Source organism: Crinia signifera, chromosome 5 (assembly GCF_055691185.1).
Source record: "Crinia signifera chromosome 5, ASM5569118v1, whole genome shotgun sequence".
In the NCBI taxonomy this organism is placed as follows: domain Eukaryota; kingdom Metazoa; phylum Chordata; class Amphibia; order Anura; family Myobatrachidae; genus Crinia; species Crinia signifera.
In genome coordinates this window covers 187094921-187118221 of record NC_139221.1, presented here as the reverse complement: position 1 = coordinate 187118221, position 23301 = coordinate 187094921, and the positions used below count along the sequence as shown (strand labels likewise).

At 40.6% G+C, this 23301-nt stretch overlaps 1 protein-coding gene across 4 annotated transcripts in view; it reads right to left on the bottom strand.

Moving 5' to 3' along the window:
- Window positions 1–10117: 10117 nt before the first annotated feature.
- ICE1 (interactor of little elongation complex ELL subunit 1) overlaps window positions 10118–23301 on the bottom strand; it is a 365848-nt gene continuing 352664 nt past the window's right edge. For all 4 annotated transcript variants that reach the window (XM_083188304.1, XM_083188305.1, XM_083188306.1 and 1 more), the window contains 3 exons: window positions 20918–21024; window positions 18934–19032; window positions 10118–13241 (listed from right to left, as the gene is read on the bottom strand). In XM_083188304.1, the coding sequence (XP_083044430.1) occupies window positions 13063–13241; window positions 18934–19032; window positions 20918–21024 (385 nt within the window). In that variant the 3' untranslated portion in view covers window positions 10118–13062. The remainder of the gene's footprint in view (window positions 13242–18933; window positions 19033–20917; window positions 21025–23301) is intronic.

Sequence of the window (23301 nt, the reverse complement as noted above, 5' to 3'; positions counted from 1 at the left end):
ACATCATTTTTTTCCAATATCCAAGAAAGTGTTTAATTTTCTTTTTCACAAATATCCAGTCACTCCCACGTTTTATTATTTACCGAAAATCCACAAGTCACTTATTTCACCTCCTGGTCGTCCCATTATATCAGGTGTTGGGTCCCTCACTAATAATTTGTCACAATTTGTTGATCACTTTTTGCAGGGTCACGTAGAGGGCCTGAGATCCCATTTAAAAGATACAAAACACTTTCTCAACAAAGTGAAAGAGATTGAGTGGAAGGAGGGTTACTCCTTCATCACTTGTGATGTGGAGGCCCTCTATTCAAATATCCCCCAACAACAAGGGGTGGAAGTAATAAAACAAATCCTTGAAAAGGATAATGGGATGTCGGACCCTCTACGTGACCTTATCACCAAAGCCATCACTTTTATTTTGGAACACAATTATTTTTTATTTGACACCCAGTATTATTTACAGACACGGGGGACTGCCATGGGGACCAGGTTTGCACCGAGCTTCGCGAACCTATACATGGGTGCCTTTGAGGAGGAACATGTGTGGGGGAACGGGCTCGGTGACAGCCTGGTCCTCTATGGCAGGTTTATAGATGATTTGTTTATTATTTGGAATGGGGACACTAATTCAATTATTGAATTCACTAATAGTTTGAACACTAATAAGTATGGTTTAAAATTCACCTCCACCCATAGCACTTACAACATCAGCTTCCTGGATATTGCGCTCTCCATCAGGGACAACAAAATCGAAACAGAAACTTTTGTTAAAGTAGTAGATCAAAACTGCTACTTGAAATATGACAGCGCCCACGCCAATGCCTGGAAAAAGAACATCCTAAGAGCCAGATAATCCGAATAAAGCGGAATTGTTCATCTGAAATAGCATTTCAAAGGCAATCAAAAGTAATGATGGAGTCCTTTAAACAACAGGGATATCCACAAGAATTAGTTGAAAATGCCTATAAAGAAGTCATGAAAATAGATAGGGAGAAACTTCTTGCCACATCCATCATAGGTAAGAAAAAGCACAAACAAGATTCAGAAAACAGAAATGTTGCGTTTATTACGCAATATAATAATTGTGCACACGAAATACAAAAAATTATTAATAACAATATGTTTATCCTTAAACAAGATTCTCTACTAAAGGAATCTCTAGGATCCAAAAATCATGTAATATTCAGAAAAGGGGAGAACCTGAAATCCAAGCTAGTAAGTAGCCATTTTACGGATAAAAGTAAAAATCTAAAAGGCAATACAAAGGAAAATAAAAACTGGTTGTCGAAACTACCTACTGGCTTCCATAGATGTGGAAACAGTAGGTGCCACACTTGTATGCATGGGGAACAAAAAAGTATAGAATTTGTCTCTTTTTCTAATAAAAGTATCCATCAGATTAAAGGCTTTTTAAGTTGTAAGACCTCCTATGCCATATATCTAATAGATTGTGGATGCGGCCTACAATATGTGGGCCGCACCACAAGAACTCTCCATATACGCTTTATGGAGCATAGGCGAAACATACTTGCAGGAATAAAAACACATCCACTCTCCAAGCACATAGCCTATTGTCAACAGCAATGTGTGAAGAATATACGTGTGAGGGCAATAGAACACATAAAACCCACCCAAAGAGGCGGGGATCGGTTTGGCCTGCTATGCAGGCGAGAAGCCTACTGGATTTTCCAGTTAGGGACATTAGTCCCCAATGGCTTAAATGACACCATAGAACTCAATAACATCTGAGTAAGTACCGAAGATGGGCCTATTTTTCTTAGAAATCCCGATAAAAATAATGTACAGCTATATGTGAATTATTGTTCTGATATCTCCCTTTTTCTTATAAAGATGCACAAAGGTATTTATGATGAGAAAGAAATTTATGATAAAGAACTGTCTCCCTATTCCTCCTGGCCAATAAGGGCTTACATGCTAATCTGGTTTGACTGGAAGATACTTGTGATTGAATATAAATCGATGATTCCATTATTTGAAAACTACATTAAATAAAATGATTGATCGACATAAAATTAATCAACTTAAAACAATAATAATTAATAAAATAAAAAATATAAAAAAATATAAAAAAATAAAAAAATGAATAATTATATATATAAAAAAATATACATATAAAAAATAAATGAATAACAATAATAATAATAAAAAATAAAAAATAAAAAAGGATTATGATTCATATAAATAAATAAATAAAATAAAGGTATGACTATATGTTTATCTGAGTGCGATATAAGATAGGTTTATAGATTGTGAATTATATTTAATAAATATGTAATATGTAGAAGCTATGACCAATCATTGATAAGAACTGTCTAATTATGCTTCAATTAATGTCTAAAAAAATACCCTTGTCCTCCGTAAAAATATATACATAAAAATGAAAGAAAATTCTCTCTTTCTTCTTCTCTTTCTTATATTTCTTTCTGTCCTAGTTCTGCAGGCAATTTAATATCTCATAGTCTGTTTATGACTATAGGAATTATTTGAAGAATCAATTGATATTATCTGTATATATAGATCTGGTGAGAATTATTTACCTTCATATTAGGCACCTAAATGTAAATTACCGTACTAGAGGTGTAGAAATTGTATTTGATTGACTGATTATGGCGACGTGTCGACACATGGATATGGCTACATAAATCATGTAGTTCTAAATGTGTGTATATATTTTTTATTTTTCTCGTTTTTAATAAAGGCAATATTGTAGCATATATAATAAATGAATGAATGCAATAAAACGTAGCCTGGACATATCAATAAGAAGGGAGCATATTGCGGTCCCCACCAGGAAGTAAATATGAGATCGAGGCTTGGTTTAAAACAATATTGCGCATGTGCGCGGTGGAAGAAAAAAAATGATGTCAGAACAAGACAAGTAAGCAACGAATCACACGCCCGTATGGACGACGCACAGTATGTCAAATAGGGGCAGTGGGAGAATCCCACGTCATCTGAGGAAGCCGCTGACTAAGGAGAGGCGGGGAAACGCGTCATCAGCATCAGCCCTTGCTTGTTGTACACGAGAGGCACCGCAGCGTGGGGAGACTTGGAAGCCGGAAGCGTTCTGGATAAAGCTGAAGACTACACTTACCAGCTGGGAACCCATCCAAGGCGGAAACCAGTCCTTATCCCCCAAGAGTGGATTACAAATAATCACGCAAGTCGCAGAGTATAAGTATACCAAACTGCTTTATTTCTGCTTGCTCTAATCCATGTGCTAAATATGATACTAAACGTATGGCTGTGTGACTGAATCAATTATAAAGCTGCTGAAAGCAGATTCTGTGCAGACAGCACAGCACAATAACTTGTCTACTAACAGCCCTTTGGCAAACAGCTTAACTCACATTTAACCCTGCTTACAAACCAGCAAATTAACCCTGCATATGCTGAACCAGGCTGAGAGAAATTATTGCTGTATTTTGCCCTTATGTTTTTGATTTTTTAGCGATTGTGTGTATTATACCTATTCTATGGTACCATATATGTATTGTATGAACCCCACCGGCCGGTGATCTGTTTTAAAGTTTGATATATCTTCAAAAATATTTGTCTAAAATAAATAGATATAAATTTTAAATTTAAATTTATTGAGTGACTAATTGTGTCCAATCTGCGCTGTCTAAACTGTGTGTCTCTTTTTGGCCTTTTTGGTGTAGGAAGGGTTGAGTATCCCTTCCAAGACAGCAGCAAGGACAACTATTAGTTGTTTTTCCTGCGCTTGGTGTATAGTTTTTTCTGATCTAAGGCTTGCTTGCAACTTCTCAGCCATTGATACCCATTCCATTAAGCTACCACCTCACAGTTTCTGTGCTTACATTAATGCCAGGGTAATGTTGGAACTTTTCAGCTATGGAATCAGCAGGGCATTGGTGAATTTAAGCACCATGCTACTTAGCAACAGATTAGCCCAAACTGTAATTTTTAGGTTGTCTCCGCTTTGTAGCTAAGTTGCTGCTGTTCCACTTACTAATGCAGTTTACAGCTGACTGTGGAATTCCCAGCAGGGATGACATTCTTATTATACTGTGATAGGATGCCACCTTTGCAATGACTGTCTGACAAATGTCTACAAGATAAGTCCCTGAGTCGGTGCTGTGCAGAAGTGGCAATAGATTTTCATTTTTCTTGTCTTTTTCTATAAAGTACTGTATATCACCACACCTTTAGTAATCATACAATTAATGGTCTTTAAAAGCATATTATTCTTTCAGACATGTTTTAACTGTCACACGTAGCCGCGACGGAGCGCGGCGGGTACAGTACTCACCCGTCCGCGCCCGCCGCCGGCTAGCGTGTGCAGGTCCCAGGCTGCGGCGTGCGAGTAGGGGCAGCTCCAGGTAGGGATGGCAGCAGGGGAGGCCGGCGTCGCCATCTTGGTTGAGGGCAGGAGACAGATTGGCCCAGAGTGGAGGTTCCCTCCTCTTCCTGCGCTGTCAGCCAATGGCAGCCGCCCCCTGGGGATATAGGGGATCTGCCTAGGCTGTTCAGTGTCAGTGCAATGAGTCTTTGGAGTCATTCACAACTCCTAGCTGATTCCCGGATCCTGGCTCTTTCTCTCCTGACTCTGGTGCCTTGCTCCCTGCATCTTTCTACAAGGAAGTTTTCTCCTGACACCAATGCTGCAAGTCCTACCTAGTGCTTGTTCCTGCTTGTGTCCCAGAATTACCCTGCTCAGCTTTCCGCTGTCCTTCTTCATTCAACTCATTCATTCCATCATCTTTCAGTCATCCGGATCCATTTCTTCTATCATCAAATCAACCTCTTTCCGGATCTTCCTCTATGTACTCTGGCTCATCAAGTATACGTTTCCAGATTTACCTGCCCGTTATTAGTATTGTGCTGGACTCTATTTAAGTTATCCAACTGTCACTTAAAGAAGTATTTGAGTGAAGTTTATCATTTATGAAATCCGTTATTAAACCGGCACGTTTCAATCCTACTCCTCCTGGTCCGTCTCCAGTTCCTGTGCACCACACGACTCCATCCAGCCCTTTAGCCGTGACAGTTTGCACTGACCCGATGGAATCGGGTGAAGCACAGGCCTCCATGACGGATGTTCTTCAAGGCATTATGGCTCGCTTGGAACAAGTAGAGGCTACCCAGCGTCAAGTGGCTCAATTCCTCCAGACCTTGTCACCACCTCAGGCGGCTCCCTCAGTTTCGGCAGCACCTACCTCCGGAGCTTCGGCCTCTGCTGCTTCTCCGGGGCCAGCTGCTCCTCACCATCTGCAGCTGTCAACCCCCAGTAAATATGACGGGTCCCCAAGGGGGTGTCGAGGATTCCTGAATCAATGTGACGTCCATTTTACCCTCCAGCCTTCCAATTTCCCCTCTCCCAAGACTCGGGTGGCTTACATCGTGTCCCTACTGGCGGGCCCAGCCCTGGAGTGGGTGTCCCCCCTCTGGGAGCGTGCGGATCCCATCCTCAACAACTATGAAGAATTTGTGGCTTCCTTCCGTCGCATCTTCGACGAGCCTGGCAGAGTGTCCTCCGCAGCCACGGAGATCCTAAGAATTCGTCAGGGCAGTCGCCCAGTGGGACAATATGTTGTGCAATTTCAAACCCTGGCTTCCGAACTCAGATGGAACGAAGAGGCTCTCGTCTCTGCCTTCTGGAACGGCCTAGCCGGCCGCATCAAGGACGAGTTAGCAACTCGCGATTCTCCTTCCACCCTGGCTGAACTCATTTCATTATGTAACAAGGTCGATCTGCGACTCCAAGAACGCCAACTTGAGAGGAATCGCTCTGATCGCCTTCGCCCTCGATTCCCTTCCAATGTCGCACCCGCTTCCAGACCAACCCCGCCTCCTGCGGTGTCAACAGATGAGCCCATGCAAATCAACCGCTCTCGTCTTTCTCTCGAAGAGAAGTCCCGAAGACGGCGAGAGAATCTGTGCATGTACTGTGGCTCCTCAGCTCACCTGTTGGCTTCCTGCCCGCTGCGGCCGGGAAACGACCGCTCCTAATCTCCACGAGGGAGGTCCGATTAGGAGTCTTGCTTCCATCTCCCTCTTCTTCTGATTCCACCATTCCGGTTACCCTTGTGTGTCCCCAAGGGAGAAAAAGAGTTCAGGCCCTATTGGACTCTGGGGCAGCGGGAAATTTCCTTTCGTCTTCTTTTGTCACCCAACATGCCCTGCCGGTGCAACCCCTGGATCATTCGCTGGTCCTCACTGCAGTGGATGGGAGTCGAATTCGTAGTGGACAAATCACCCATCAGACCACCCCGGTGACACTGCTCATAGGAGCTCTACATCAAGAGACCCTCGAATTCTTCATTCTTCCACAGTCCTCACATCCAATGGTCCTGGGCCTTCCCTGGCTCTCTAAACATAACCCACACATCGATTGGACCAATATGGAGGTCAAGGCCTGGGGAACAGATTGCCAGTCTACCTGCATTCCTCAGATCCTTCCGGTCTACCAGACCCGTCCACAACATGAGGATAACTGTCCTTCATCCTCTTCAGCTCCACCCTTGTCTATACCCGCACCATACCGTTCATTTACAGATGTCTTCAGTAAAGGAGGTGCCGACACCCTGCCTCCTCACCGTCCTTGGGACTGCCCGATAGAACTGGTGGCCGGGAAATTCCCTCCTCGTGGCCGCATCTATCCTCTGTCGCTACCCGAGACTGAGGCCATGTCCTCGTACATTCAAGAGAACTTAAACAAAGGTTTCATTCGACCATCTACTTCTCCGGCCGGGGCCGGGTTTTTCTTTGTGAAAAAGAAGGATGGCGGTCTTCGGCCATGTATCGACTATAGGGGCCTGAACGACATCACCATTAAAAACCGCTATCCCTTACCCCTTATCGCTGAACTATTCGACAAGATCAGAGGGGCGGCAATCTTTACTAAATTGGACCTGCGAGGGGCCTACAATTTGATCCGGATCCGTCCAGGTGACGAGTGGAAGACGGCTTTTAATACGCGCGACGGTCACTATGAATACCTGGTGATGCCCTTCGGCCTTTGTAACGCCCCCGCCGTCTTCCAACAGTTTGTAAATGATATCTTTCGGGACTTGCTGTACCACTCCATCGTAGTCTATCTAGACGATATACTCATCTTCTCTCCAAATCTTCAACTTCACAGACAGACAGTGTCCGAAGTTCTACGACGTCTTCGCCAAAATCAACTGTTCTGTAAGTTGGAGAAGTGCGTTTTTGAGGTCACGTCCATTCCATTCTTGGGTCACATTCTCTCCGCCACTGGGATAGAGATGGACCCAGAGAAGGTGAGAGCCATCCAAGACTGGGCAGCCCCCACAACGCTCAAAGGAATTCAGAGATTCCTAGGGTTCTCAAACTATTACCGGCGATTTATCCGGAACTTCTCTACTATCGCTGCTCCCCTCACTGCTCTCACTTGCAAAGGAGCTGATCCAAGCCGATGGTCGCCCGAAGCATCCTCTGCCTTCCAGCAGTTAAAAAGAGCATTCGTGACGGCACCAATCCTCCTCCAACCAGACCTCGACAGGCCCTTCATTCTCGAGGTGGACGCATCCTCGGAAGGGATCGGGGCCATCTTGTCACAAAAAGGTGAGGATCAAGAATTACACCCTTGTGCCTTCCTCTCCAAAAAATTCCTTCCGGCAGAGAGGAATTACCCCATCGGGGAACAGGAGTTGCTTGCAGTCAAGGCTGCGTTAGAGGAGTGGCGATACCTTCTGGAGGGGGCACGGCATAAGATCACCGTGTATTCAGACCACAAAAATCTGTCCTTTCTTAAACAGGCTCAGTGCCTTACTGCCCGCCAAGCCCGTTGGGCGATGTTTTTTGAACGCTTTGATTTCCAAATTAAATTCCGACCTGGAACCACGAATACTAAGGCGGACGCTCTATCCCGCTCCTTTGAGACGACTTCTGACCTAGAGACACCTCCTCGTCCAATCCTCGATCCGGTGGTCTTCGCCCAAGTAACCATACAGCCATCTCCTCCTCCAGGTAAAACGTTTGTTCCCCCCGAACTCCGCAAGAAAATATTGACATGGGCACATTCTTCCCGCTTCGCAGGGCACGCAGGAGCACAAAAGACCTTGATGTTCCTGTCACGTTCTTATTGGTGGCCAACCATCCGCCACGACGTAACCAACTTCGTCGCCTCTTGTGTGAGATGTGCTCAGCATAAGGTGCCCAGAACAACTCCCGCTGGTCCTCTCCGCCCTCTAACCATTCCCACAGAACCATGGACCCATCTGTCAATGGACTTCATTTGTGAACTACCTCCCTCAAAAGGTCATACTGCAATCTGGGTAGTGGTTGACCGATTCTCTAAAATGGTCCATTTTTTCCCACTAAAAGGTCTCCCCTCTGCTCCAGTACTGGCCCAGCTGTTTATCTCAACCATTTTTAAACTCCACGGACTGCCCAAAGAGATTGTATCCGACCGCGGAGTACAGTTCGTTGCAAAGTTCTGGAGAGCTCTCTGTGCCGCGGTACAGGTCAAACTCAAGTTTTCCACTGCCTTTCACCCCCAGACCAACGGCCAGACAGAACGGGTGAATCAAGACTTGGAGGCCTTTATCCGACTGTTTGTCTCGTCTTCCCAAGATGACTGGGTGGATCTTCTCCCGTGGGCAGAATATATGCATAACAACTCCTATCACTCTTCCTCCGGAACCACTCCCTTCTTTACAGTATTCGGCAAACATCCACGGTCTCCGGATTTCTCAGAATTAACCTCTTCCGAAGTTCCTGCAGCAACCACTTCATTACAACGCTTTGCTAAAATCTGGTCAGAAGTCCACACCGCTCTTCTTAAATCTTCCGCCCGATACAAGAGGATGTCAGACAGAAAAAGAAGGGCAGCGCCCCGATTGAAAGTCGGAGACCGGGTATGGCTGTCTACCCGCCATATACGCCTCCGTCTGCCCTCTATGAAGCTGGCTCCTCGGTTCATTGGGCCATACCCTATCATCCAAGTCATTAATCCGGTCGCTTATAGACTTCAACTTCCTCCTTCCCTAAGGATTTCGAATTCCTTCCATGTGTCCCTCCTCAAGCCTTTAAGGTTGAACTCTTATCAAAATAGGATTCCCAAACCGCCCAAGATTAACTCCGAGAGTGGGGCTGAATTCGAGGTAAGACGCATTATAGACTCTCGCTGCCGCAAATCTCGTACCCAGTATCTGGTGGAATGGGTTGGGTTTGGTCCCGAAGAGAACTCTTGGGTGGATTCCATTGATCTTCACGCTCCGAAGCTGATAAAGCAATTTCTTCAGAGAAATCCTCACAAGGCCCATAGGCGCCCTGGGGTCACCCTGAAAAGGGGGGGTACTGTCACACGTAGCCGCGACGGAGCGCGGCGGGTACAGTACTCACCCGTCCGCGCCCGCCGCCGGCTAGCGTGTGCAGGTCCCAGGCTGCGGCGTGCGAGTAGGGGCAGCTCCAGGTAGGGATGGCAGCAGGGGAGGCCGGCGTCGCCATCTTGGTTGAGGGCAGGAGACAGATTGGCCCAGAGTGGAGGTTCCCTCCTCTTCCTGCGCTGTCAGCCAATGGCAGCCGCCCCCTGGGGATATAGGGGATCTGCCTAGGCTGTTCAGTGTCAGTGCAATGAGTCTTTGGAGTCATTCACAACTCCTAGCTGATTCCCGGATCCTGGCTCTTTCTCTCCTGACTCTGGTGCCTTGCTCCCTGCATCTTTCTACAAGGAAGTTTTCTCCTGACACCAATGCTGCAAGTCCTACCTAGTGCTTGTTCCTGCTTGTGTCCCAGAATTACCCTGCTCAGCTTTCCGCTGTCCTTCTTCATTCAACTCATTCATTCCATCATCTTTCAGTCATCCGGATCCATTTCTTCTATCATCAAATCAACCTCTTTCCGGATCTTCCTCTATGTACTCTGGCTCATCAAGTATACGTTTCCAGATTTACCTGCCCGTTATTAGTATTGTGCTGGACTCTATTTAAGTTATCCAACTGTCACTTAAAGAAGTATTTGAGTGAAGTTTATCATTTATGAAATCCGTTATTAAACCGGCACGTTTCAATCCTACTCCTCCTGGTCCGTCTCCAGTTCCTGTGCACCACACGACTCCATCCAGCCCTTTAGCCGTGACATTAACAAATGACGTCCTACAGTCAAATATTACATATGTCCTTTTTATTATAAAGCACCTCAGATGCGTACTAAAGTCAAAAAGCAAACAATTGAATACCTATTTTACAATACATTCTATGTACAGGAACTAAAATTTCCAAAGTGGAATAACAGCAAATGTGAATCACATTCACATTTAGGCCTGTACTAGTTATCTCTGTGAACATATATTTTTCAAACTGTACAAGGTGAATACATAGGTAATTGAGAAGAACATAAATGTGAGGTAAATAAAAAAAAAAACATCTGACTTGCACTCACCAGTAGGTACCACACAGATTACAGTAGTCATTCCTCCTGCTAATAGCACTTCTTTTTTTAAATATGTGATGTTATCAAGCCCCCTCCCCATGATTTTTATCATTCACTAGGACTTTTTCTTAAAAAATAAAGAGATGGAATCGCACCACAGGACCTGCTGGACAGCACAGATAAGTGAGAAATCCTAATTTTGTCTTGCAAAATATTAAAAGTCCAAATTTGTATTGTTGGGTGCATTTATCTTATTAGCATTACAAATAGAGTACCCAATGGATAGATATGTACTATAAGAATATAAAAAAAAAAAAACATCCCACCACCTCACTAAATTGTCATGATCAATACGCCTTCTAACAATGGAGTCTGCTGCTTTAGCAATATGAAATCTCATTTGAAAATGGTTGTTGCAATAAAAATATACAAATACCAGAGATGAGACAAGCTTGCTGTGTGTGTTCTACAAAAAAAAAATAAAACAAACAATTTGAGCACATATAATTGGACAGCCTTATTAATTTAAGTGCTTTATAGGTCCAGACAATGCAGAACCAAACGCAGCAGGATTTACAAAACCCAGCAAATGGCCTCAGCGACAAGATCTATGAGAAATTTGTAAAGATTATTTCCAAGCTAAGCTGATTCATAAAATGCAATGGACTCAGTTTGTAAATGCAGGAGTTAGTAATGGATGAACATGAATAAGGAAGTGATTTTGTTTTTTCTCTTATCAAAAAGGTAACCGGTTACATAAAATAATGGCCTTATGGCCACAAATCTGGTGCAAAATTCAGATTGCTTGGAAATTAATTTCACATGTTAAAATGTTAGGGGCAGAGGGTTACATTCAAAACCATAACCTAGCATTGATTGATTGCTATAACAGAATTCTGTAAGTAGCCTGACTGCTGTAAAAAGGCTAACTGGATAATTCTGTTATGTCAGCAAATTGGAAAGGTGCACATCAAATTTAGACAGCAGCTGGTGCTGTTAAATATTCAAATAAATAAGTAAATGCTTTCAAAGCCATTCTCACTATTAAAAAAAAAAATATTGGTGCAGGTATTGTATGTATATCAATAGAAAAGCTTTTGATCGTGTAAATGTAGGATGCATTTAAATGTGTTTGAAAATATTTATATTTCAATAGAAGGCAGCCTATAAATTAAAGGATGTGTCATTCTCAAAATAAAAGTACCTTTTCCTGTGTAACTCTGTAACAGATTGGTTCTGAAAATGTCACTCTGTTTGAAATTATCTTCTAATGGAGAGATTCCCAAATGCAGTCCTGAAGGTTTTAAGTATATCCATACTTGGGCATAAGTGACTTAATTAGTACCTCAGTTAATCGGATTTTATCATGCCATGGATATACTTAAAACCTGGACTGTTGGTGGTGCCTCGAGGATCGCATTTGGAAACCTCTGCTATGAGACAGGGATACCTAGACCAGATCAAATAGGCAATCCTAGTGTTAATAATTACTACACATAATCATTCAATGTGAAACAAAGCAGAACACATTGCTAGATACATATATACATTCTAGAAGGTGTACACAGGGGGGCGATCGGGGCTGAAATCGCTGGGAACGACCATATTGCCAGTGATTGGAGTGTGCACCAGTGATAAATCGCTGGGTGCGCGCTCCCGTTTTCAGCCCCGGAACATGCTCCTCCGACCAGCGACATCCCCTGCCTCTTCACCCAGCAGTGTGTAAATTTTCATCTGCGACCATCTCTGGTCGCAGATAAAAACAGGACACGGGGCAATCTGATTGCTGAGCAATATATTGCTAGCAATATATTGGCAGCGATCATATTGCCCCGTGTGTACGCACCTTAATAGTAGACGCAATCAGGAGGAAATTAAATTAGAAGCTGGGCTCACTGCACAGTATGTCCATGCTGAAAACACGTTAACCAATAAATTATGAGTTAAGTGCTTGGAATCAGTTGTATGTGTTGTAAGTGTTGATGTGTGAACTTTAGGTGGATCATATCCCTGCAGCTCCAGCGGGAAAACTCTGGTGATTGCTTGCTGGAAAAGAGCAATAATTACATAGCTCTTGGCGGAGCCCTTATGTTACTGCCTTTTTAAAAAAAAAAAAAACAATCTAAAGTTTTACATTTAGCAACAAACCTCTAAAGCAGTGATGGCTAACATTGACACTCCAGCTGTTGTTGAACTATACATCCCAGCATGCTCTGCATCCGTTTTAGCATGGCCAAGTAAAACTGTAGCAGGGCATGCTGGGGTGTGTAATTCAACAACAGCTGGAGTGTCAAGGCTAGCCATCACTGCTCTAAAGAATAAAAAACTCTTATCATCATAAGTGATTAATTAAAACCAAATACAACTTTGGTTATATAGATCAGGAATAATGTTTAAGTTGGTAGTATGCAAGACCAACTAATAAGGCATTTTAGAGAAATACAATCTACAAAATCTTTAACAAGCCAATGTCAATATTTACAGATTTACAATGCTGCTGAGAGTTTTGTGCTTTGTTGGCTACGAAAACAAATATGTACAAATACAAATGGCTTTTTTCCACAAATACCAAAGTGCAAATTAATAAAAAATAAAGAAAAAAGGCACTTCTACCCTACAGTGCAGAGTGATATGGAATTGAAGCTCACTTTACACCTTAGGAATACAGTAGAATATCATTCATTGTTCTTGAATACACATTGATGCAACTTCTTGAATACAATTTTCAACTGCTGGTGGAACATTGTTCTTTGCCGTCTCTTTCCATGTCTGCAGTGTCTGGTGTATGGCAGCTGGGTCACTGGGAGCCAAGTCACGAAGCATGTACACAGATGCCAACTGTACACCCCATGGCATACCTACATAATACATCAGAATAGCACATGAATGTTTGATCCAAGCAAAAATTATAATGTATATATACAAATTTGTCACACACATCATTTCTAGAGTGTATATATATATATATATATATATATTATAATAGATACGAGGTACTCCAACCGCGCCTTTACCGGTTAAGGCAGCAACTCTGAGGGATCCCCTGTTAGACGGGACCCAAAAGGATAGAGATGAGAAGGTAGAGGTTCAGAGTGCGCCTATGCAGCCACAGTGTAATTCAATAAATACAACTTAAAATTCAATGAATTAAAACAATTTTAATAGGAGTGTCTTCTGCACTGATGTAGATAGCCCAACGCGTTTCGTCAATAGCTTGACTTCCTCAGGGGCGTTTATAGCAGTAAAGTACAGAACATTTTCTTTTTTTTTTTTTTTTTATTATCGTTTTTATTTGCTTTTACAGATTAACATACTTGTCATACAGTAATACATGCAATCGGGCATAACAATACATTAAGTTCTAATACAAGTACATTACATTATCCTGGTGAAGCTAGGTACTTCCCTTTTCCAATCCCTTCCCTTACTTTCACTTCCCTTTTCCCTCTTCTTTGGCTCCCTATCTACCCTTTTTCGGCCCTCCACCTTTTTCATCTCTTTCCCAGAGTTCTTTCGTCTGCATGGTTTTTTTTTTTTTCTCGTTACACCGTCCCAGTCAGCAATCCTCCTTCCTTTGGTATGTTTATACTATGTTCTCTAGAACTGTACGACTGAATCTGGCCAGCAGCCATTTGTTTATTTCGGCCTCTAGAGTTCATGTAGGGTTGATATCCTCGTGTGTAAGTAAGGGGGGGCAGTAAAGGTGCAGAAAGTGGGGGAAGGATAACAATTTGAGAATGAATGCAGCACCAATGCGCGCTATAAACGTTAGATCTCCGTTCGCATAGCCTAATCTAGATATCTCTATGTAGAGTTGTCTAATAGTGTACACCTAAGCATGGCCCAGTTTGCGTCACCCTCTCCTCTCCAAGTAAGGCTAATAGCCAAGTAAATAGGATAGGTAAAGGATAACGAGATCAGACCAAAAATAAACAAAAGTACACTTTAGACTTTGAGTCCGCCTTCCCATGGCCTGATCTAAGTATCTCGATGTTGAGTTATCTAGTAACCCATAGCTGGGTGTCTACTGGGTCGCGTCAACCTCTCCGGTTCATATAAAACGGGTAACTGAATGTTTCAATAAGGGGGGACAACAAAATTAAAGAGAATGGGTAAAGGATAGCGAGATAAGGTTAAGAAGAAGAAAAAGCACACATTAGTCTTTAAAACTGTGTTCCCATCATATAGCCTAGGTCTCTCTCTGTATGGTTATCTAATACCGCTCTAAGGGGGGCCTGCTGAGTTGCATCAACCTTTCACATTCATCTGAAAAGGGTAACTAATTTTCCATAAGGCGGGACAACTTAATTAAAGAGAATGGGTAAAGGATAGAAAGACAAGATCAAGAAGAAACAAAAGCACACTGTGATCGCTAGATAAGTACTCCTATAGTATGAGCTAAGTATTACACCAAGATTATGGTGAGTACTGTCGCTTTTTTCCTTAATCCCTCTCTATACATTTTAAGAACCATTGTGCCACAGTTTTCTTACCTCGATATTTAGTCTTACTGTATATTTTAGTATTTTATTTTATTTAAGGGTTCTAGGTGACTAAGTACAGAACATTTTCATACTGTGAAACATAATAAAATTCGTATGATTTTACATATAAAATCAAAGAAGTACAACATATTTGCATGATTTCATAAGAGGAACTTTGCGATGAAGAGGAGGGAGAGGAGGAGCAGGATGAGGGAGAGGTCATAGGTATGGTTAATCAGGCCAGGGTGGGAGTTCTATTGATTTGGCCTCCATTATGGAAGGAATTGTGCATGAAGTGGGGGTCTATAGGAAATACAGATGAGAGAATAACTTAGATCACCATTAATCAGAAATAGTATAGTATAAATAAGTTTATATGATCTCATGTAGCTGTAATTTGAATTACATCGGGAAAACCATCAGATAGGCAAAATTACGTATCCAGGAACACGTAAGAAACATCAAGAACAAAATGAAGATACACAGCTTACCCCGTCACTACATGGACAAACACAACTCAATGGTCACCAAAGACAACTTTAAATTCACCATCCTCGAAAGAATACCCATGAACCCAAGAGGAGGGAACAGAGACCAAGAACTTATTAGAAAAGAGAGTTATTGGATATACACCTTAAACTCCCTGGCCCCCAAAGGTCTGAACGAGGGAGTTGATATTGTGGCTTTCTTATGAAGTATGGGACCATATGAAACCCTTTAGCAGCTATCCATCTGCAGATCCCACTTTCCCAGTTCTATATGGTATTAGCCGTCCCCCTTTTCTTTTTTGTTTTTCCTTATTCACTACTTGTAGATAAATGAGAATGTAACTCTAGGGCACATTTATGTAAATTAGAAGTCCATACTCTACCTGTATAAATTCAAGAGCATGAGATATTTATATTATAATATATGTTTCAAGTATACTAGGTACATAATAACTTGCCCTAATTAATGTAAATAAATGTAAACTGTATCTTGATGGAAATGTGACAGTGACCTACTTAGAAATGAGTACAGTTGCATATGATATATTCCATTATTACACCCTTGTTTACTCACTATGTTGTGGGCTACATTGAAATTAATTTAGATCAGATAACCTACTGGAGGAGGTAGGTCGCCATAGATATACACCACTGTCTCTGACACACATCTGAGTTATTAAATAGCATATATAGGATGTCTAAACATTATAGACATTTAGATATCTTAATGCTTCATATTGGACTATTTATATTGATATAGTTACTAAAGTAGGACCTTACAGTTTATATAGATACCTCAGCAGTTACAGCTAACACTAGTTCACAGTAAATATAGAGATATGATGGTCCGGACCGTGGAACGCTATCTGCGTTCCACAGATCCGTAAGTCAGTTGCCGTAGATACACACAGGAGGTCTGGAACGCATTTTGCGGTCCACTCACTAGGAAGCACGCCCCGGACTAGACGTACGGCGCATAGCGCTGTGAAGTTGGTATGAGGTGATACCTAGACTCCCCTTAGACAACGAGCAGTTTTGAAGCACTTATATATTAAATATTAAGTTAGAAGATCCCCGTCTACACTTATTAAATTCTAATAACAGCCAGCACAGGAAATAGTATGGCCGCCATTTGGAATGCATGGTGCGATTCCCATGCGTTCCACAACACTAATTAAGAGTTTCATCTAACTATATGTTACATTAAAAGCTCACACACTTAAAACACTTAACTTATAAGGAAGACCACCCCATGGGACTAGTTAAATATTATATAAGGCCTTTTAAAGCACTATAAACTCATTAGTAAATCTAGCACATACAGGAAGTGATCTAATTTAAGGAGCCCTATAAATAACCTGAAGTGATCCCTGGAGCTCATTCTGCACTCTGGCGTCCTGGAATCTACATCCTGTTTAGCACCATACTAGTAAGTAACCACTCTCGCTTTGAAGTAGAATAACTGTCACATAAATTTTATGTATGTATTTAAAGGGGACAAACTCTGTTCTTTCCCATAGCCTGAGCTATTCCTGGTGCCAGTTTGAGATACTATTTCTCTATACATTTCAACTTGGGACATACTGCAATACCTGATCAATGATGTTTACCATTATACTGAATTGTCAGTGGTATGTAATTAATGTTACCATTACTGCCTTCAACCTATTTTAATGTAAGGATTGTAAGATTACAATGAGTCTGTTTTCTTTGGTGCTCTAGATACAAGTTTTTTCTATATTGGACTACTGGTTTCACAAATACAGTTATTCAACAGTTATTCAACCCAAGAGTACTGCATCGGTACGATAAATCATCTTAATTATTATACTTGGGCACCTATTGCCCCTAGCACGTAGTCTATACTATTTCTGATTAATGGTGATCTAAGTTATTCTCTCATCTGTATTTCCTATAGACCCCCGCTTCATGCACAATTCCTTCCATAATGGAGGCCAAATCAATAGAACTCCCACCCTGGCCTGATTAACCATACCTATGACCTCTCCCTCATCCTGCTCCTCCTCTCCCTCCTCTTCATCGCAAAGTTCCTCTTATGAAATCATGCAAATATGTTGTACTTCTTTGATTTTATATGTAAAATCATACGAATTTTATTATGTTTCACAGTATGAAAATGTTCTGTACTTTTCTGCTATAAACGCCCCTGAGGAAGTCAAGCTATTGACAAAACGCATTGGGCTATCTACATCAGTGCAGAAGACACTCCTATTAAAATTGTTTAAATTCATTGAATTTTAAGTTGTATTTATTGAATTACACAGTGGCTGCATAGGCGCACTCTGAACCGCTACCTTTATATATATATATATATATATATATATATATATATATATATATATATATATATACATACACACACACACACACACATATGCACATACATACATTACATGCATACATACACACACACTAGAGATGTGAGCAGGTTGTAAAGATTAGTTAACCAAATACTTGGTTTTGAAGTTTATTACAATGACAAAAATCATATCATTTGGACTTGTTATTCATAAAATATTATTTAAATAAGAAACATCAAGACACAAGTTTCGGATTGAGATCTGGGGAATTTGGAGGACATTTTTTCTGGTCATATTCCTCAAACAATTCCTAAATTATTTTTGTAATGTGGCATTATCCTGCTGAAAAGAGGCCACTACCATCAGAGAAAACCATTGCTATGAAGGGATTTACTTAGAATACAGTAGGAGGTATGTGTCGAATCAATATCCACAAAACCCCAATGATTGCCAGCAAAACATTGCCAAACCATCACACTTTATCTGACTGGCTTGCCTTCTTCCCATAGTGCATTGTGATACCATCTTATCTCCAGGTAAAACAATGCACATGCACATGGCCGTCCACATGATGTAAAAGAAAGAAAAAAAGAAGATCAGACTAGGCCACCTTCCATTGCTCCATAGTGTATGCTCATAAACAGCAGAACGACATTAGCTCTTGCATGGGATTGGACCAGATGGGCTAATTTTGGAGATGAGGTGACCCAGGAATCTACATCAAACTTCAAGACAGACTGTTCATTACCATATCAATAACAATCTATATTATTCACTAGTAACCAATGGTTTTAATGCTATGGCTGTCCATCTGTCTTTGGATCCATCTATCATACAGACCCCTATATAAAGATCACAGAGCCTCTGCACCACCATAATAAACCATTGGGATTTAGTTCTTATTTTGATCAAACATTTAAACTTTTAATACCTGCCAAGGGGCCTCATTTTTTGCAAATCCTATTCCTTCACTCACTTATATAAATGGTAATTACTTTTACATTAGAAATATTCTTAAGATATGAAGCGCAATTGCACACACACTTTTAAAAAGGTAAGACATCCACCAAATGGTTTGTGGATTGATAGATCTACAGTGTCTAGATAGACAGTCAGTAGGTCGGCAATACGTCAGCAGGTTCAAAAAGTCACCATTTAAATTTCCCATTTTTCAGGTGTCAATGTCTACATGTGCCTTGGTGGCCCCTCAGAACAAGTGCCTGATTGTCAACCCTTTAGAAGAATAATTGCCATTACCTTCTTCATTTGCATGCTGTATGAATGCTATGATAACAGAGCCAATGTTCTTAACAGCAGTCACAAACCCTTCCTTCAAACCCATCTGGCATAAATGTCCTAAAAAAAAGAAATTAGAACAGATTTTAAGAGATGTTAATAATTTAGGATTAAAACTTGTCCACTTGCTGATACACATATGGATACATTATTTAGCTTGCATTAGTGCTAAAAAGCTGAATGGTAGGTGGGACTAACCAAATTAGTTTTTTTTTTTTAAATACGAAAAGGGATATTCTATCAAACTCTTCTCAGGACATAACAGTTTGGTTCCCAACCAGTTTGGGGTCCTGGGAACAGAGTTTGAAAACCAGTTTGTGAACTATGACACAAAAGGATAATCATTCCAAAAGAGGAAAGTTAAGGAAAAAATATATTAACATGTTTAATGATAAACACATTCCTGGCACTAGCCATTGATTGGACTCTGTGTCCGCATCAACAGGGATGGAATTAGGCTGCCAGAGAAAGTAAAAGGTTCCAGGGAGTGGCCAGGGAACTAAAGTACCCAGCATTGTTAAAGAAAACATGATAACATTACTGAATACCAAGTCATAGCAAAAGGGCTTCATCCGATTATAGAAAGATAGTAATGGACATAGGGGGTGATTCAAGTTTACTTGCAAAAGCACATTTGGTTTGCTAATGGACAAAACCATGTGCACTGCAGGTGGGGCAGATGTAACATGTGCAGAAAGTTAGATTTGGGTAAGTTATTTTGTTTGTGTGCAGGGTAAATACCTGTATTTGTACACTGCAATATAAATATCAGTTTGAAGTACAAAACCCACCCATATCTAACTCTCTCTGCACATGTTACATCTGCGCCACCTGCAGTGCACATAGTATTAATCATATCTCCTCTTAGAAGCCAAATATATCAACCTGATCACAAATGTTGATGTCACCTCTGTCTGGCAAAAATGATTTATGTAATTGCCATGATTTTAGAGACCTCCATTTTTTTTCACAGATGATACATTGAAAATTTTTTAATCATCTGGAAAGGATGATAAAGTTGTTACAAAGAAATTCATCAAGTAGCCAAGAACAGTTACTTACACTACAGAAGCAACCACCTGAAGAGATTTAAGGAGAATATTCCCTACTCCTAATTGTACAGAAGTAAAAGAATCGGCAGTAGAATGGAAGATTGGTAAGAACAGCTGGAAGGTAGGAGCCTGATGAAATTGTATCTTCGAAAAGTACTTTTATAATGGCCTAGCTATTTTGGAGCTTAGCTCCATTAGAACCCTAGGGTAAATACGATCGGGCACTGGATATTTATTTATCTTGGTTTTGCATAGTCGCTTACGGACTTCTTCCAAGGTTACACAAATAATAAGTAACGGGTTGTTATCATTTCTATTGTTCTGTAATATTCCCACCATTTGTTAATCTCTAGTACACACTGATCAATAGAAAAAGTTAGATTCCTCTGCTTTTACCTTATCATTAATCAATCTGCCGCCCCCCCCCCCCCCAAAAAAAAAGAACAAGGTGACATGACATTTGTGAAGATGTACTCAAAAGTGGGTGAAAACTCCAGCAATTGAATACTGAAGTGCCAAATTAGTGCAGTTTTTTCAGCTAGCTGAAAAAAAAAAAATCAGCAAAGGAACTAAGCAGCTTATGTCATTTATATAGCATAGTCATTTTTACAGGACAGACTAATACTGAAGGCTATAAGATGAGGTGTTTTAAGTCTTTGAGATCATGGGGACATGAGAGTGCTGAATATTCAAAAACCTCCCTCAGTTGTAAGGAAGGGGTGCCAAAGAATGAACAGCTATGTTGACAACCACCATACCAAATTCACCAGCCCATCACCCCATTATTCCTTCCTAATTCTGGCACTTTCTTTCATGTGACTTTTTCCCTACAAGTGTCATAATCGATGCCTAGCAACGAAAAAACCCGAAAAAGCCACCTATGGAAAACTTACCAACAACACGAAGCACAGTAGCAACCACTATATCTGGAACAAGTGGAATATTCAGGTTGCCCTTTTTACGTTTCACCCATTTATCCAAAACTGGCCAAAGTTCTTTACTAAGGAAATTGAAAAGTAGCGAGAACTGCTGTTACTGTGCATTGAAAATAAATCTATTATGCATGAGTGAGTGAAGTAAATACATTATATGATTCAACAAATCTGTAGGTGAAAAGTAAAAAAAACAAAAAAAAAAACTTCTGCATGATGTACTGTAATATGAAACATTAGATTTCTGCTAAATTTACTAAACAATATACAGTTCTATTAATTTGCTAAAAACTTCACAAATTGAGCACAAAAAAAAAACACAAGAAAAACTTGTGAATTGTATCATATATACAGATCAAAGACCTGCAGATAAAAAGTGTAGATCATAAAAGTGTTCTCCAAGCGTTCTAATTATCCCTCTGCTCAAACATCTTTCTTTCCTTCCTTCCTGGCATCACCTGTTTTAGGCATGACATTGGTAGCTTTGTCTCACAGTTTTGAAGCTTTTTTTCTTCAGTATAAAAAATGCTGAATTTTGGCACATTCACTAGTACCGATCCTAGTTCCTTTAGGAACATATTATCCCATGACTAAAGGAGTTCTCTCTCAACTGAATCATTCTATTCTCAGACCACACTTCTCTCCCCCCTGGAACATCACAACATTGCTGATCTAGAGGAACCTCTTTGGGAGGACACTTGGGAAACAATTTGTCTGATTTCCATCTTTTATGGAAAACTTTACCTTGATGTATAAGTCATTTGACTATACAAGTAGTTGTCTGTTTGCTAGTGATTCACTTGTGTCTCTTTATAAAAACTCGATAATGAATAGTGAATTATGTAATATATGTTATGTGTCTTTGTGAAATTGTGTCTTAAGGATATTAAAAAGTTATGTTTAAATATTTCTATCATTTCAAATTAAGAGTGCCCTAAAAAAAGTCTGTAAGCCAATTTTTTGCCTTGGCAAGGAAGGTCTTTCCCACTCTGTTTCCTTTACAGAATACTTTGGGAGCACCACCAATTAGTGGCAGTATTACCATATACACATACCATTATATTGGTATATAAACAATCATACTGTACATTCTGAGCAATGGCTCTATTGGTTCTTTTGTTGGTACTTCCTATGTGTGTCTTCCTTTTACTCTGGCATTGTTACTCCTGTGTGATTTAGTCTGCCAGCTACCCAAATACTCTAATAAATTGATTCCCCATATTATCTGTACTGCTAAACTTCAGACTGCTAAAGCTTGGAAACAGCCTTATCCCCATCCCGTAAGGAACTGTTATACCAGATCTGGTTTGTATTGAAAATGGAATACATTACAGGTTGAGTATCCCGTATCCAAAATGCTCGGGACCAGGAGAATTTTGGATAACGGATTATTCCGTATTTCGGAATATTTTAATATTTCAATGATGTATTTTGAAGTATCTTGCATTTATGCTGTATAAACACATAATATACACACAAATATATTTTATTACCACATAAAATACACACAAACATATTTTAATTGTTCAAAAAACAAGGTTTCAAAACGTGAAACAAAATGTGTGTACTATCTCAGCACTGAATTTGAATGCCAAGCAATCATTGTCTTGCACATATATAGTGCCAGTTACATATCATGTCCCCAGTGATGCTGTTACATATGTCCCCAGTGAGTTTTTAGCAAAAAAAAATTTTTTTTTCACTTTCTGGAATGTCCGTATTTCGGAATAATTCGGATAACGGATATTCGGATACGGGATACTCGACCTGTACCAGCCTCCAAAATAACCCCATGGCAAAATTCCATGCAGTGTGGGCGCTATTGTATACTGCACACAATTCAACACTTCCTATAATTGCCACTTTTATAGCATTCCTGGGTAGGCTTGCTACATCACCATTTTCAACCATTTATTTAATTTCCTCATCCAGATTTCTTTTCAGTTTTGAGCTCTCTAGTCTTCTCTTACCCATATGTTTAGGACATCTACAGTACATACAATTGTTTGTTATCCTTTACAACCGCAACCTTGCACTACAACTTATTTTGATACCTTGACTTCAGTCTACTACCTCTTCACCCCCTCCTTCCACAGTTTTTACTTTGTGTCGTTTCAGAATGTATTCCCACCCTTTCATAGATATTGCTACATACTTGCTTTATATATGCATACATCTAATGTCTATACACTTTTATTCTGTTAATTGTTTTATTAAAAAGTGTTTTTTCACTTTGTATTTACCAGCCCTTCATTAAATAAAATTGCATGATCTCAACCGCCACCACCCCCCCGCCCCACTTTAAAAAACAAAACAAAAACCGGTCAATCTCACTATGGAACTAC